The sequence below is a fragment of the Narcine bancroftii genome, chromosome 8, assembly GCF_036971445.1.
Source record: "Narcine bancroftii isolate sNarBan1 chromosome 8, sNarBan1.hap1, whole genome shotgun sequence".
NCBI classification, from domain to species: domain Eukaryota; kingdom Metazoa; phylum Chordata; class Chondrichthyes; order Torpediniformes; family Narcinidae; genus Narcine; species Narcine bancroftii.
The window spans coordinates 154,815,046-154,831,728 of record NC_091476.1 but is presented as its reverse complement, the minus strand read 5'-3'; the positions used below and the strand labels follow the sequence as shown (position 1 = coordinate 154,831,728).

The window sequence follows — 16,683 nt, the reverse complement described above, 5'->3', positions numbered from 1 at the left end:
AAGTCATAATACAGGAATGTGGTTGGAAGGATTCCCAATTGAAAAATAAGACACAGAAGAAGCAATTATTGCAAGGGTCTCAGTATAAATAAATACATCATTAAATGTTTGAAGAGAGTGAGAAAACTATTTGAGTGATTCTAGGATTAGTGTTCCTGTATAGCAAGACTTTAATCCTTTCAATGTTTTTAAAGGGTCATGTTCAGAAAGAGTTAGCAATAGCATGGATCAAAATTCATCTGTATTTAATTGCTTTTGTAATTTAAATGATTTCTCATTTACGAGTCATACCTTGCATTGTGTGCAACACCCAAACATTCAATTCATATCCTGTGTCCAACTCTTGCACACCCCAACAATACTAGCCCCATGATCTAACAATTGAACCACATCATTACCAAATCACTGCTCAGCCTGTTGGATGCACATTACTCACCACAACCATGTCATTCACCTGGACTACCTCATCTCCTGGCCGAATCTTCTGAGAGCGTTGAGCTGGAGACTGAAGAATAGAAAGGGAAGTCAAGCTCAAACTATTCAATCAAAAAAAAAACTCACTCCAGAAACATACACCATCAGTGTTGGGGAAACTGAACAATTTCCCTGAATTATAAGTCAGATTATAATTGCACAACACAAATACTTATAAACGAGTCCATGTTTTAGGTTCAACTCAAGTACCTTTCTCTTTCTCTCATTCAAGTCTTAAAATTGGAGATCAAAACCTAGGGTTTTAGAATGGATTTCACAGAATATCTTGAACATTCCTGGATAAATTCTCTTACTTCACATCTGTTATTTTTCATGCAGCAGAACAAATCTTTAGTTTTTTTTTAAACAATAGTTTCAAGTTGTTAAAAAAAAATATTTAATGTCTTTAGAGTGGATTACACCTCAGACACAAATCGAACCAGTTTGTTTATGTAGAATCTCAATTTAGAAACCACTTTCTATGTTTCAGACAGGAGGGGAGATAATTAAGTACATTCAGTAGATAAAAAATCTTGTTGGAATGCTACTCAGGCACATATGACCTGCATATAAAAATATTAGCAGACCTGGAGAAGATCACGTGATATGTTGAACCTGCTTTGCCATTGACTGTCTATCAACCTCAGTGACATTTTTCTGCAATATCCCTTGAAATCCAGAAATCTATTGATCGCTTCTCTTAATTAACGATTACTGAGCTCTCACCGATCTCGAGGATAGATTTCCAAAGCTTAACAACTCTATATCTGAAGAAATTGATCTTCATCTAAGTCTTAAATGTCTTGTTCTTTATTCAGAGACTGTGACCCTGGTTTCTGGATTCCTCAGCATGGGAAGCACACCCCTTCTATCTACATGGTGAGAATTTCAATGAGGTGACTGATTCTTCTAACCTGAAGAGAATACAGGACTGGTCTACTGAATTTCAACTCATGTGCCAAACATTTTAATTAGTGAAAGAAATATCTATAAACTCTTAATGAGCATTTAATACAAAAAGAGTTTAAGAATGTGGATGGCCTTGACCAAGAGGTCTTGTGAAGATTAAACACCTTCTCTTTGAAGTGCTAACAAATGTTCCAGCAATGATGGAAGGAATAGTGAAGTTCATGGTACAAGGGGAAGTCAAGAGGCCACTTAATGAAGAAAGATCTTAAGACGATACATGCAGACTGATGGAAGAAGATTCATTAATAGCCACGTAGAAACACACATACCCCCACATTCACATATACCCTCACATTCATGCACATGCAAAAATGTAGAGCAAAACATGCACAAGAGAGAAACATACAGGTAGGGCATTTGTTTAAGTCAACTTAAGAACAGTTTTTGAGGCATTGAAAGTTAGAGAACATAGTTTTAGGGGAAGAAGTGAGGTTCATGAGGAGTCTGAGGAGGAAATGTTTCATCCAAAAGGTTGTTGGAATGTGGAATTCACTGATGATGTTATCAGGCACTCTCACAATAATTACGTAAAGATGAACACTTGAATCAGAAACACAAAGAAGACTTGGAACCAAGCACTGGAAAATGGGATGTGCATGGACAGATTTCTAATGGATGGCACGGATAAGGTGGGCCAGAAGCACTGCATGGAGTAAAATGGATAGGAATTGTCCCGCACACTTGCACATGAAGTGTACCATAGACACCTGCTGACAGAATTGTGTGGAAACTGAAGACCCACAAACACTAATGAGGGAGAGGGAGAGGGAGAGGGAGAGGGAGAGGGAGAGGGAGAGGGAGAGGGAGAGGGAGAGGGAGAGGGAGAGGGAGAGCCATATTTAGCATGACATAGAAACAGAAGGGAAACTATATGCATGACTATTACAAGAGAGACAGTTGGACAGAGATGAATAAATTACACTTACATTTAGTGCAGTCCCTGTGATAAAATGCAATCCATTATTCGACTTGATTTCAATTCCCTGAACAATGTAAAGAAATAGCTTTTAATCCATAATACAGCCATAGTAAATAAAAGTCTGATTATTAGCATCGGAACATGGAGTTTGTCAGATATGAGGTCATGAATCTGAAGCGGTTCATGTAATTTAATAAAGTGCTTGAGGTTTCACATCTAAGCCATCTGTCACCTTATCAGTACTGAATGCCCCTCTCAGCAATGGTCCCAGCTGTTAGCCCCAATCACAACTGTCACAGAACTGAATTAATCAACTGGGAAGAAGAGATCATTTTAAAAAAAAAGTTTGATATTATATTTCAGTTTACAAATGAAATATAATTGAGGATTAACATCTTAAAATCCAAATTAAAAACCAGAAAATACTGGAAATTCAAAAATCGGGCTGCATCTGTGGGAAGAGTAACAGAGTTAATATTTCCAGTCAAATCTGAAGGGCTTTTTCTTTTTATTTTATATATAAATCACAGATTGTTGAATTTGTTGTTTTCAGATTGAATAAATGAAAAAGGTGGCATGGTTGACATAGCAGACAACGCAATGCTGTTACAGAGACAGTGACAGGGTTCGAATCCGGAAGGTGTTTGTCTGTGTGGGTTTCAACCGGGTGCTCTTTTTCCTCCCACCCTTCAAAATGTACAGGGCAAGGGGTGTTGTAAGTTAATTGGGTGTATTTGAGTGGCATGGACTCGTAGGGTCTGTTACTGTGCAGTAAGTTTGTCCATTCAAAAATGATTTAGTCAACATCATCACAAATTCCAAATTGAAACATTGGTTAAAAACAATCAGAAACCTATTTCACTTCTGCACCGTTTTTCAAGGTAATGGATACAATTAAAAATGACCCACAGCACCAGACAAATTTGAGCAACATAAAGTATCTCCTTTATTGAACACTTCTGCTGCCTTTGTACAATGCCCATGATCATCACTAATTCTTAGGCAGTTTCATGGGGTTAAGGAGGAGACTCCCATTCAAGCTCTGAGATGACAGATGAGGCCAATGTGGTACCCATAGATTTTGCCACAGATGGCAATTTGCAAAATGGGGCAGCCAGGAGGGTGGTGTTTTGTTTAACCACAGCATAATCAAATACACACAACTAGGATCATTATACAGTAAAACCCCATCTGGAATTCAATCAACTGGTAACCGGTAAAATAAAACAAGGAAAATAAATTAAAATAAATGAATAAAATAATAGCTAAAAAATATGCACGTTTAAAATTGTAAAAAGAAATGATCACTGAAGCCTTTGGTGAAGATGGAAGCAAATATCCAGCCAGTGGAGGGCCTTGGTTGTGCTTTGCCCCTAGAGGCTGTTTGAATAAAGTTGTATGAAACAGTAATTGTAACACCCAGGATGAAGAACTGGTTGATTCCACTCGCCATTGGGGTGATTCTCTTAAAGAGATTCCTTATTCTTGCTTAGTAAGAGTCGCCTCAGTTAGAGACCTTATCTCCAAACTTGGGGGGGGGTTAATTCTCTATAATGTTATTGTTGGTCTTTCAGGCAGCTCTGTAGAGGGGGAGGAGCCTGCAGATACTGGTTAAATGTTTTCAAAGCATGTGACTGAAAATAAAAGTAAAATGCTTTAAGGTTTATAAATTCATGCAAGTGAAGTGTGTTCAGTGTAAGTACAGTATAGTATTTTTGTCTTTTAAACTGTTTATTCTTAACACATGGGTATTAGTCATTGTATGACTAAGTCTCAAGCACCTGGAAAATACACTTACTTGGCATCTACTGAATACCAGGGGTTTTACTAGAAAAGGGAATATCCTTGCAAACTAATAGAGTTAAAACATGCCTCTGATTCTGACTGTGGGCAAGTTTTTTTTTAAAAAGTAGAAGTCTTACCTTCACATGATAATAATAATTTTGTAATGGCAGTATTGAAAGGAGTCAAACAGAGCAGAATGGAAATAAACGGATTGTGTTCCTGGTATTTGTACAATCATGTCTACTGGCATATGCACACATGTGATTGTCAGGTAATCAAATAACTGAGCACCTTCTTGTAACTTAACAGCCTGTCTACATTCATTGTCTGGGGGTGTGCATGGGCAAAACGCCCAGTAATTCCAAAGGGTTTTCGAAGATGCGGCAGCAAGACAGGGAAGGAAAGAGATGTTTGTTGACTCGATGATTGAATCAAAATTCATCTACGCAATGGCAAATATCTTAATTAAAGGAATTGTACAGAGAGTTCTTATCAATAGCAGTTGGAATTACAGACACATTAAATTTGATTATCTAAAACAAAAATATCAGGTTCATAAAGATTTAGAATCAACTCTGGAGTGGTTGAATTACAGAAAGACTGTTAAACTTTGCAAATGATAAATCCAGCTCTCCAACAAAACATGAAACTGCAATGAAATTGGACTAAATCGGCTCATTTTTTGTAATTAGTAACTCAATTATTGAGCAATGATTCAAAGTAGAAGAAAGATGCACAAGTTTGAAAACAGGCAGCACCAGATTAAAGGACAGTTTCTTCTTCAATTATTATCAGACTCTTGAACGGGTCTCCTACTTAGCATTCTGGGATCTCATTTACCTGCATTTGGTCCATGTCGTCCTGAAACCTTCTGATCCACATATCTACCCAAAAGATGCTTGTTGTACAGCACTGGTCACAACTTCCAATCAGAAATATCCTTCCACCACTACCCTCTGCTTTCCATCACAAACTAATTTTGGATTGAATTAGCTGACTCTTCTTGGATCCCATGTGCCTTAACCTTCTGGGCTGGCTTACCATGTGGGATCTTCTTTAATGCCTTACTAAATTTCATACAGATAATATCTTCTGTCATATAGTCTTAATTATCCACTCAAAAGACACCATCAATTAGTGAATTCCCACCCCTTCTCCCCACTTCCCCCACACCTCTGGGGTTTGAAACAACAAATCAGATACAGTATTTTCTGCATTAAATAATTACACTTCAAAAAGTCATTAATTGGTTATGAAGTACATTGGTCAAGCCATAATGGGTCCTTTAGAATGCAAGTCTTTTGGTTCCCTAGCAATTTGGGAAAACTTCATTTAGTTTAGTTTATTTATATAGCACATTTAAAACAACTCACTGTTGGGCACTACCGGTTGCCCCAATAATTACAGTTTGAGGAGAACGATAGGCTTTATTACATACAAGACTTGCTGGCCCGGGTCCAAGCTAGGGAAGTGCAGGGAAGGAAGAGGTGACTCAACCTTTATGGTCTGGGTCATATGGGAGGAGTCCAAGGAGGGGTCTAGGAGAGGATGCCCGTACTGGCAAGTACATACAATAAACCATATCATTACACTCACTTTGACCAAGGTGCTGTACGGATCATAGTTACTTGAGCAGTTATTTAAAGTGCAGTATAAAATGAGTACCCAAAGTTCAGAATTGTACATGTTACATAGTAACAATCAACAACTTAAAAATACAACTTCAAATTGGATTTAAAAGAGTTAAAGGAAGGGGCTGATTATTGACCAGAGACTGTGGGAGATGAGGAGGTCATGATTTTTTAAGGTCCAAGCATGACCATGAAAGTGCTGCCGGATCCACTGTAGCAACAGAACTGCCGTTGGTGAGGACCCATGGGGAGCGGAGTTGCAGTGCTCCTGCGGGGTCCAGCCGCCTAGTCGATTGTCGTTGGCTCTGCACAGGCTTTGAACGTCCCATTGGGTGGCTTTAGTTGAAATCCCATGTCCAAGATGGTGGCACCTATTAATCGGCAGCAGCCACAAGGGGCTGCAAACTCCAGGGAAGCGGAGGACTGGAGCAAGGCATCAGAGGATGGGAAGATCACGCCCTGTCTGAGAAGAAGCAGAGAAGACAACCTACGGGGACAGTGATCATGGCGGTGGACCAGTGAAGGGGCTTTTCAGCTGAGAGACCAGTGCATAAGGCGGGCTGCTGGCAACTTGAGGCAAGGAACCAGTAGAAGCTGTGGGCTGCTGGAGACTGCTGTCGGGAGCCTCGCACTGGGCTGCAGACTGCTGGAGATTGGCTTGAACTGGCTGGAGGGGTACCAGGTATTGGAACTGGGATGCGAGGAGGTGCTGGGGGCACTGAAGGGTTCTTGACTGTGTCAGAGGTTCAGATCTGGAGCTCTGGTTGCCAATAGTTTGGCTGCAGGGGCTGCACAAGAGCTGGAAGCAAATCTAGACACTTGGTGACTCGGGGGGGGGGGAAGAGACACTCTTTTGCTTCTCTCTCTCTCTCTCTGATTTCGAGTCTGTAAGAGGTGCTTAGATAATTCCTGCCAATGGCGAATCTGTCTGCCTTGCAGCAGGCAAAAAGAAATTTCATGTAATATGATACTGTTTTATTACTGTGATAATAAATTGAATCTTGATGTGGAAGCTGTTGTTGGTGAATGAAGAACATGAAGAGGGCAGCATGGTTAGTGTAGCAGTTAATGCAATGCTGTTATAGCACCAGCAACTGGGGTTTCAAACCAGTGCTGTCCATAAGGAGTTTGTACATTCTCTTTATGTCTGCGTGGGTTCCCACTGGGTGCTCAGGTTTCCTCCCACCATTTAAAACAAACTGAGGGATTGTAGGCTAATTGGGTATAATTAGGCCGCATGGGCTCATGGGCTGAAAAAGTCTGTTACTGTGTTGTATGTCTAAATTGTAAAAAAAAATTATATTTAAAGCATAAAATGGAAAAGTGTAATGGAAAGCTTGGAAATGTACACACAGAAGCACAAAGTGGAAGTGTACATGGAATGCATAGTCATAAAACTATAGTGGACTATTTTTGGAGGTTGTAGAAATCAGAGCTTGCAAAAATATGGTGCCATAATTTCACTGTCAGGTATCATTCCCAAAGATATCCATGAATGGCCGCCTTGCCTGCATCAAGGACTCATCAGTTTAATTTTACTTCAGCTTATCCACAAAATGAATCACAAGAAAAGATTAAGGAGGGTTGGGTGTCAGATCAGAGACAATGACAACATTCCTGTGAGAAAATATCCTCCAACCATAAATTCAAAATTTCCCATTTGCAGTCAACACAAAGGTTCTATAAACTGTATAAAGTAAAATCCCCATTATGTATGTACTCTGAAAATAAATCTGAAATTTGGCACTTATAGGGATTGGTAGATGCTGGATAAGTGAATTTTGTGGTTGCTTGAGACTGTATGGATTGGTGAACTAACGACGAGGCACATCAATTTTAAATTTCCAGATATTTTACTTATTTATTTTCCGTGATTCATTTTGCTTGAGGCTGCCGTTGCTTGAATTTGGGAAAAGAGGGGTTTTACTGAATATAAAGTCTACATTCGTGCACCTGACACAACAAAAACTCTAGTGAAGGAAATTATTAGGTGCCCTGTGCCTCAACTTGTGTGCTTCTAACTTGTATAAAAAGGCTCACGTGTAGGCATCTTTGACTGATGAAGCTTTTGGACTACCTCTGAATGATCCCATCACAATACTGGTTTGGCAAATTGGCATGTCACATGAAAAGAGGAGTTGATAATGCTGCTTCGATCATTTATTTATGAGTTAATGGGCGTTCTAGACCAATCAAACAAAGAATTGAGCTTTATGGGGCAAAACGTAAAATGACTGAATGAACAGAGGATTATAATTAAACAATTACTTGAATCAAAGCTGAAAGGGAGATCATCAATTGAACATCTCAGTGAAAAGATGTCACCTTTAATAATGGAGAAATCCACAATGTTAGCCTTCCAATGTTAGCCTAAAACATGTTCAATTCTCAGTACAGCTGTAATCCATTGGCACTGTAATCAGGGGTGATATTTGCCAACTCAACCAATGTTGGAGGAAAAACATCTGTTTAGTGTCACTGCATATCAACACTAGTGAAAAGAATTGAAAGTTTGCCAGGCATTTAACACTTCAGGACTATGAGACACTTATTACAGTTTCATTCCAAAATATGTGGAAAAAATACCCAAAATGGTAAAATATGGGTTCTCAGGTATTTAAAGCCTAACTCTGACATTTCATTAAAAAAAAATATCCATGAGCAGTATCCCGTCAACCATTCCATATACTCACCAGACTCTGCCCCGGAGAAGTTGTAAGTAGATGTATAGTCTCCAGGCAGGCACGCTGGTTCACCAACTCCTCAGGGCTGCCCATGACCATATTTTCACAGAAACTGGACAGCTCTCTGCACTAAATGAGAAAGGAGTTTGTGTGTGACGGGACCAAATAGAACTGACCACACAGCAACATTACCTTACTCCATGAGAAAGGATGAGAAGAGCAGGCAACAGACAACTGCCTAGTCTCTGCTAAGCAGCTGTGGCAGGAATGAGAGTTACTCTGGCTCTCAAATTCAGTTCCATTCAAATCATTAAAATAAAGTAAGACATGAAAGTCTGCAGACACTGTGGTTGAAGTAAAAACTGAATGCTGGAGAAACTCAGCAAGTCAAACAGTGTCCTTTATATAGCAAAGATACATAACCAGCGTTTCAGGCTTGAGCCCTTCATCAAGATACCTTAAATGTTGGTTATGTAACTTTATCTTTGCTTATATAAAGGATGCTGTTTGACCTGCTCAATTTCTCCTGTGTTGTGTTTTCAAATCATTAGATTGCATGTCTAGTCCTAATGATGAATCTTTATGCAAACAATTCCAAAAAAAAGTAATACCAGCAATGCCATCTGTAATTCTCTAACAAGCTATGGGATTGACATTCAGCATGGAATGTTGGTTAATCTGCTTACATCCTAATTTAATGGAGAGATGACAAGCAAAAGTGTTAGCGTATCGTGGTGGCCCTGTTAATGTAGCAGTTAGTGCAACGCTGATACAATGCCAGCATCTGGGGTTCAAATCTGGTGGTCTGTAAGGAGTTTGTACATTCTCGCAGTGTCTGCGTAGGCTTCCTCCAGTTTTCTCTCAAAACGTATGGAGGTTGTAGGTTACTTGGGTATAATTGACCAGCACAGGCTCGTAGGCTGAAAGGACCTGTTAACATATATCTATATCTGTATATCTAAAAAATGTTTTCCACAGGCAAACCTCCTCAAGGTACAAGTCGAACAGTTTTTGAACAGGACTCAATCATCAGCCCAACCCTCTCCATGAACAGTGTAATTTAATGTTGATATCTAGTGATCTCAGCACTCCAATAGAAGCACTATACACCTGTGCTGGCCTTCAGGGTCTTTTACCATTCCAAGGCACAAATGGGGCTGGGCTTACCATCTCATTGAAATAAAACACCAAAAAACACCCGGCACTATCATTCCCAACCTTTTGATCCAGGCATTCATATATTAGTCAATTTCATCATAATGCAATAAAAAAAAAGACCATTTGTTCATACTTACAATGCTCAGTATCCAGTTTTCTTTCTCTATTTGGCTGTATTCCTAAACCATAGAACAAATATCAAATTTAAGGATTTTAATGACAGATCATAAACCAGCTAATCAGGACTCAGTAATAATGTTAATGCTAAGAGACTAATCGGCAAAGAACCAATTTTTCAAGAGAATCACACAATTGGGACTTGAAAATATATTACATTTCCATATAGGATTTAATTTGTTGCACCTCAATGTGTGGAAGTGATATGATCTAAGCTAAGGAAAGAATAGTGACATTAGAAATATCACGATTCCCCCTAGGATTAGGCAGGGAGATTGATATTGATCCTTAACAGTGGACTCTCCTATCACAGGTACCTTTCCAGACAGCTTCGTCTCAGCTATGGTGCCTTGCACTCATGCATGAAGAATAACCTCCTCAGCAAACACTAAAAGGCAGCTAGGATCTGTGAAGCTATGGGTGAGCAATAGTTAACAGAGAAGTGGAAAGCTGGGGGATAAATAATGATTGAAAACACGAGGATAGTGTATGAGGAAGATAGCCTGAAGACCCTGTTTGAGATGTTGAAGTATTTGCTATTAGGGAATTATGGATTTCAAAGTGATGGGAATATCAGCTTTATGTTCTTTGTTACAGGTTTTTCAGATGGTACTAAATCTGCACCCAAGGAGAGGATAAAATAGTCAACCAGTGACAAAACAGATGAAGTTAGAACAATTATAAAATGACACTACTTTGGTTGGGCCAAAAAAAAGACAAACATACTGTTGGGACTGCAGGCAGGTCAAACATCACATTTCTGACCATTACTTTGATGGGCAAGGATCAGTTGTATTAAGATGACAGATATAGATTGGTACAATACAATTTTATCTACCAACTATACCTCACACCACACTGGTTAAAATCTGAAATTCCGGACTCGTGGTTTAGGTGTGGTCTAGAGGTTGAAACATTTATACGTTCAATCCTTTCGGTACGACTTGGCAGAAATTTTGACAAAAATTATGGAAATGGATTTTCTGTTGGAACCAGAACTGTATTTATTGAGAAATCTTATGGTTATTGGCACAAAAACTATCAAAATATCGAAAACAGTTCATGAGGATTTCACTCGCGATAGCCAGGAAATGTATCACTGTTACACAGAGGTTGACTCCCCACTTCTTATTATGGAACTGCAAAGTTGTGCTCTCCTGAAAAAGATAACTTCTAACTTCTAAGAAATATGATGTGTTTGTTAAAATATGGCAAACTTATTTGAATCATACTGGCTAAGGATATAATTAACTTCCCCAAAAAGGTTTAAATAATATAATTGTTTAATAGTGTTCAATTTCTGAAGATCACGATATGGGCTAATTAATGAAGGCAGCTCAAACACCCTTTCTTTTTATGTTAACAGTTGGGGGGAGGGCGGGGGGAGGTGAGATTTGAACAATCATACAAGATCCTGTAATTTTAAAATACTTTTTAGATGATGTATGTAAAAATGTTCTATAAGTGTCTTGGAAAAAATTAAATAAAACATTCAAAAAACACATAGGATTGTAAGAATACAGGATGGTAACTGGGATAAAAATCAAATGAGAGGTCACAAAATCCCTAAATTGCATGAAGATTCATGCTTTTTTAATTCAAGGAGGGGTGGGAGGTAGCGCAGTGGTGGAGACCAACTTGGCATTTAGTTTCAGAGAATGAAGCCAGATTGATGGAAGGACGTCAGAGAGAGAGAGAAAGGAGAGGAGAGAGAGAGAGAGAGAAAGGAGAGGAGAGAGAGAGAGAGAGAGAGAGAGAGAGAGAGAGAGAGAGAGAGAGAGAGAGAGAGAGAGAGAGAGAGAGAGAGAGAGCACTTTTGCAGATTTAGTACCATTGAAGAAGAAAAATAAAGCACAGGAAGAATTTCTAACCTTGAGAAATACCATTTTCACCAAGTTAAAGTGTTCAGCAAGAGTGGAATGGAACCAGCTAACTGTTGGCAAATCAATCTCAGAGCAGGAGACATACAAGACATACAAGAGAACAACAGGAGGCAATCAAGAGGAAATTCAAAAGGTTCAGGGTAAACCTTTTGAAGAACATGAACAGGACTGCCATTAATAGGACCTCCCTGGATAACAAAGTACACAGGCCATAGAATAAGGGGAAAAGGGAGCACTTAAGCAAGATACCAATAATTTTATATGAAAAAAGCCATAAAAATTATTGAAACTGTAAAAGTAAAATTGTAAAAGTCAATTTAAAAAAGAGAGGTCTTGAACATCGCGCTGGCAGGAAATATTGAAAAGGAAACTGTAGGGGCCAAGAGCACCAAACTTACCTTGTTAGGCAGCGTCCTGGGGTCTGTAGGCTGTGCACGGCCATGTTCCTTCCTGTGCACATGCACAAGCCTTCGTTTGGCATATTGTAGTATGGTTGGTGCATGCGCGGAAGTTTGGGGCGCGTATTCTTGATCGTTAGTGCGCATTGAGTGAGGCTCAAACATTTTATTGCTGATTGTTAACACAGACATTTTGTTATTACAGATTGTTATCACTGAATGTTATCACAGACTTTTCGTTACTACACGTTACATAATTTATAAACTGCCACAAGTCTTTTATGTGTTAATAAATAAACCATTTAAAACTCATCTGAACTTTGTAGAGAAATAATTGAAACATGTCACAAATAAAGAGCCTCACCTCATCTCCAAGCGGCTTTTGTAGATAGTAGTAGTTACATTTAGTTAACAAAAAATATTGTTGGAACAGAAAATAGATGTGGTGATATGGTTGAGTGCACTGACCGGCCAACTCTCCTGGTGACATCCTTTCCTTAACTCTTCCCTGGATCTCCCCCATGTGACCTAGGCCATAAAGGTAGAGTCCCCTCTACCTCTCCTCATTTTCCCTAGCCTGAACCCAGGCCAGCAGTCTCTTGTATAATAAAGCCTATCGTTCCCCTCAGTCTTTTTCTCCGTAATTATTGGAGCAACTGGTAGCACCCAACAATAGAAATATAGAAAATAATCCCTCTTTGTTTTGGAGGGATATTGAAAATAATATGGTGGCCATCTTGAAAATACCTAGAGCTGGATGCAGACTGTAATCCACATCCATCAGTCCGCATATTGACCAGAGAGGGGACCAGAGCTTCTAATCCTATAGCAGAGTGTCTTATAGACATGTTAGTAGAGCCACTTCTTGAAAAATCAGTGATATTATTGACGGATGCTGCAGTGTAAACTTACTGGTTGACAACACCACATCACAGCCATCAGAAGTGGTAAGCTTATGTTTGTGGACTCCTGTTTATTTGTTGCAGTTTGAACATGATGCCACTTGTCCATTGGGGACTGTTAATTGGCTTGTGTTGTGGATGCCTGTTTACGAGTAAAATGTCTGCCGCTGGCGTTGCCGCTGATGTGTGATGTATGAAAGACATGCAGGTCGCGGATCTCAAAGCAGAACTGAAGTGATGGAGTCTGGATACAAGTGATATCAAAAGAATTTTCATTGTGAGACCGAAGCAGGCAATGGAAGAAGAGGGAGCTTTGGTTGATGGGAATGAAGACCTTGCAAAACCATTACAGAAGATGTCGACTGAATAGGAAGAGAAGAACTTGGAAATGGCTGAAGGTGTGTCACCAAATAGTGAAAACAAGGATAAAAATGCAACGGATGTGCAATACAGACTGGAAAAAAAAGTTAATTATTGAGGCAACATCTGACATGCAGGAGGAAGTTCAACCATGTGGCAGTGTATCAAGTATTGGAAGCAGGAGCAGCATATGAAGTCCTTCTAGATCAAACTCCACAGTTTCCAGCACTTCAAGTACTGCATCTGCACAAGTAAAGACGAAGGCTAAAATGGCCGCTCTTCTTGCGCAACAAAAATTGGTTAAGGATAAACATGACATAGAAGAACAGGAGAATCAGCTAAGGAGGCAGGAGGAACAGCAAAGGAAGGAAAAAGGAGCAGCTGGAGCTGGAAGCAAATATTGCTGCAACCAGGGCCAAAATGAAGATACTAGTTGTATTTGGAAGGGTTGCAGCTGTCATGCGACAGCACTGACCCCTACTTAGTCGGAGGACATACCAACTGCCAATCAAAGACAGAGTGAGAAAGAGAGGCGAGTGTGTGCGCGCGCGTGACATATCGACACTGTTGTCCCATTTCCATCCCAGAAATAAACGTGTGTTTTGTACCTCCACTTTGGTTTGGTTCTTAACCGGTGGGACCCACATGAACCCAACAGTCAAATGCTTCAGCTCCCTTGGCATTCCAGTCAAACATCAGAAATATGGGTGTATGTTCACGTGACTTTTCCAATAACACTACCCTACTACAACCACAGTGAACGGAACAACGTACTCTCAGCTATGGAAAGGCAAAATGAAATCACTGCATCATTAATCCAGCTACATCCTCTCTTTTCTTTGCCCAAGAAGGAGATTCAAGTTTTTGATGGTGGCCCACATCAGTACCAAGCGTTCATTAGATCCTTTGAACGCAGCATTGAAAGCAAGAGCAAAAATCCCAAAGATTGTCTATTATTTGGAACAGTTCACAAGAGGATAACCAAGTGAACTTGTAAGGAGTTGCCTACATATGCTCCCAGACAAAGGACTTGACCAGGAGCATTTTGGCGATAAGCATAGAATTGCTACAGTTTATATGGAGAAAGCTCGTCAATAAAACCGGATGACACAAAAGCTCTACAAGCCTACGCCCTCTTTCTAAGAGGATGTTGTAATGTCATGGAAGATATCAACTACATACAAGAGCTTGACATGCCAGGCAATATGCTAATCATCTTAATTAAATTACATTACTGGCTGAGGGATATATGGAGAATTTTGGCTTGTGATTTTCAGAAAATAGTGGATTTCCTTAAACAGCAGGTGGACATTGCCACAGATCCAGTATATGGAAATATCAAGGGCACTCCAACTGTGAGCAAAGATGTAAAGATGTCGAAGTCATGGCCTCATCCAAGATTAAAAGAAAGTATCTTTGCTACCATGGTGATGGTGGTAGACAAATAAAAGAATAAAAGGAACTAAGGAAAAGGAAGGTTTGCCCACTCTGCCGGTTTGTTCTGTGAAGGTGGACTTGCTTTGGAAATGCGTTCACAGTTGGAAAAAGTAACAGAATCAGAAAATCACTTTCTTAAAGGAAAAGGGAGTGCGTTTTGGTTGTCTGTATAAAGGGAATATCAGCAACATACGTGGTTTGAAGCACGTCAGAATACTGCATATTCACCAAAGGATCAAGGAAATAGAAAATGAGCAAGCAGAAACAAAGGATGCAAGTGTTTATAGCCTTGGTTCAGACAAGTGGTCTTACTGAGGCCAGTGAAGATAACTGCAGACTCTCAATAGTGCCTGTAAAAGTCAGGAAGGGGAATGCAACAATACATACCAGGACTTATGCATTTCTTGACCCAGGTAGCACTGCATCTTTTTGCACGGTGGGACTAATGAATAGGCCTAATCTTCATGGAAAAAGATCAAGTATTCTATTGAACACTATGGGCCAAAGGAAGGTCGCTGAAACTAGCATTGTTTCAGGCTTAGAGGTTGCTGGAGTGCACAGCAGTAATTTTTGTGATCTCTCAGGCATATACACCCAGAAGACTATGCTTGTGCACTAAGTAAACATCCCACATCAAAACAGTATTGGTCAGAAGTCTTATCAACTTGGGATTGGTTCTGAGATAAAGGTGCTAATTGGCTCAGATGTACCAAAGGCTCTGGAACCACTAGGAGTGTGGGAGATGGACCTTCAGGAGGAAATAATGTTACTCAGGAGCAGTTCAGTGACAAGTTAACTTGTCAGAAGATAACGGGAGAATGGCTTTCCTATTGAAAGAATTGAATGTAGAGAGAATGTAAGGCTTCAAAATAAACTGTCAGAAAATGAGACTGAATTAGAAGTTGCAAAATTGGATCTGGAGTTGCAGAAAAAGGCTGCAGTTCTAGTTAAAGAGATGTGTATAAGACATAAGTGGAATGACTCTATTCTTTACAGAAGGATTCCACAAATACTGTGTTGAGGAGTTTGAAGAACCAATATCATTTGAATCTTAGCTTATCTAATACCAATTGCTGAAAAAAAAATAAAAAAAAATGAGCAAATCTGCTGCTGGGAAGGTTAGAGACTCATTCATTAAAAGAGGATCAGATAAATCTTCCAAATCTGGTTCTGACAGCTCAAATTCTTCATAAGAGGAACAGAACGCTGAAGAAAAGTAGAAACCCAAATGACATGCTGAAGTCATACCTAATGTTAAACCCAAAAGGAAAGCTGTATCTATTCTGTCTGAGGAAGATCTGAGGTTTACTGGTTGATGCTTTAACTCGAAGATGCAAGTGTACTCTGGATCAAAGATTGGTCATCTTCCAAATATGATGTCTTATTTGAACGGTGTATTCGAGTTCTTCAAAATAATGTGGACTCTATTCAAAAAGTCGAAGGAGTGCCATTTGAAATCTTGGAGCTTGTATTGGAGAGGTGTACCTGATCAGCTATATTGTACTGAGAACTGCAAAGCAGTGTTTCTTGAAGAAACTGATAATTTGTAGTTAAAACACTGTCAGAAAGATTTCAGACCTAGGACAGAAATGGTCTAACATCAGATGCAACAGTCTGCCTTCTACAGGAGTTGGAGGAACTTTGACAAGTACAGACTGACTTTATTTTGGTTTTATTTTGCCCATTTCACGGGCTACAGACTTTACTGGTCCAGAGTGCTGATAAAGATCACTATTTTTCAAGGCTATGTCCTGGTACCCTCTGGCCTTATGAAGAAAGAAGATCTGTAAAATGTTTGATTGTTATTTATAATTGATTACATAATTGTGTAATTATTATTTGAGACATTACATCTCATTAGAATAATTAGGGGCCAAGGTGTGTACTTACCTTGTTAGGTGGCTTT

The 16,683-nt window shown here is 39.5% G+C and overlaps 1 protein-coding gene across 4 annotated transcripts in view; it reads right to left on the bottom strand.

Moving 5' to 3' along the window:
• The window catches only part of cnksr1 (connector enhancer of kinase suppressor of Ras 1), a 79,542-nt gene that overhangs the window by 37,041 nt on the left and 25,818 nt on the right, over nt 1-16,683 (bottom strand). For all 4 annotated transcript variants that reach the window (XM_069895459.1, XM_069895458.1, XM_069895457.1 and 1 more), the window contains 4 exons: nt 9,758-9,799; nt 8,472-8,591; nt 2,370-2,426; nt 437-505 (listed from right to left, as the gene is read on the bottom strand). In XM_069895459.1, coding sequence (XP_069751560.1) covers nt 437-505; nt 2,370-2,426; nt 8,472-8,591; nt 9,758-9,799 — 288 coding nt within the window. The remainder of the gene's footprint in view (nt 1-436; nt 506-2,369; nt 2,427-8,471; nt 8,592-9,757; nt 9,800-16,683) is intronic.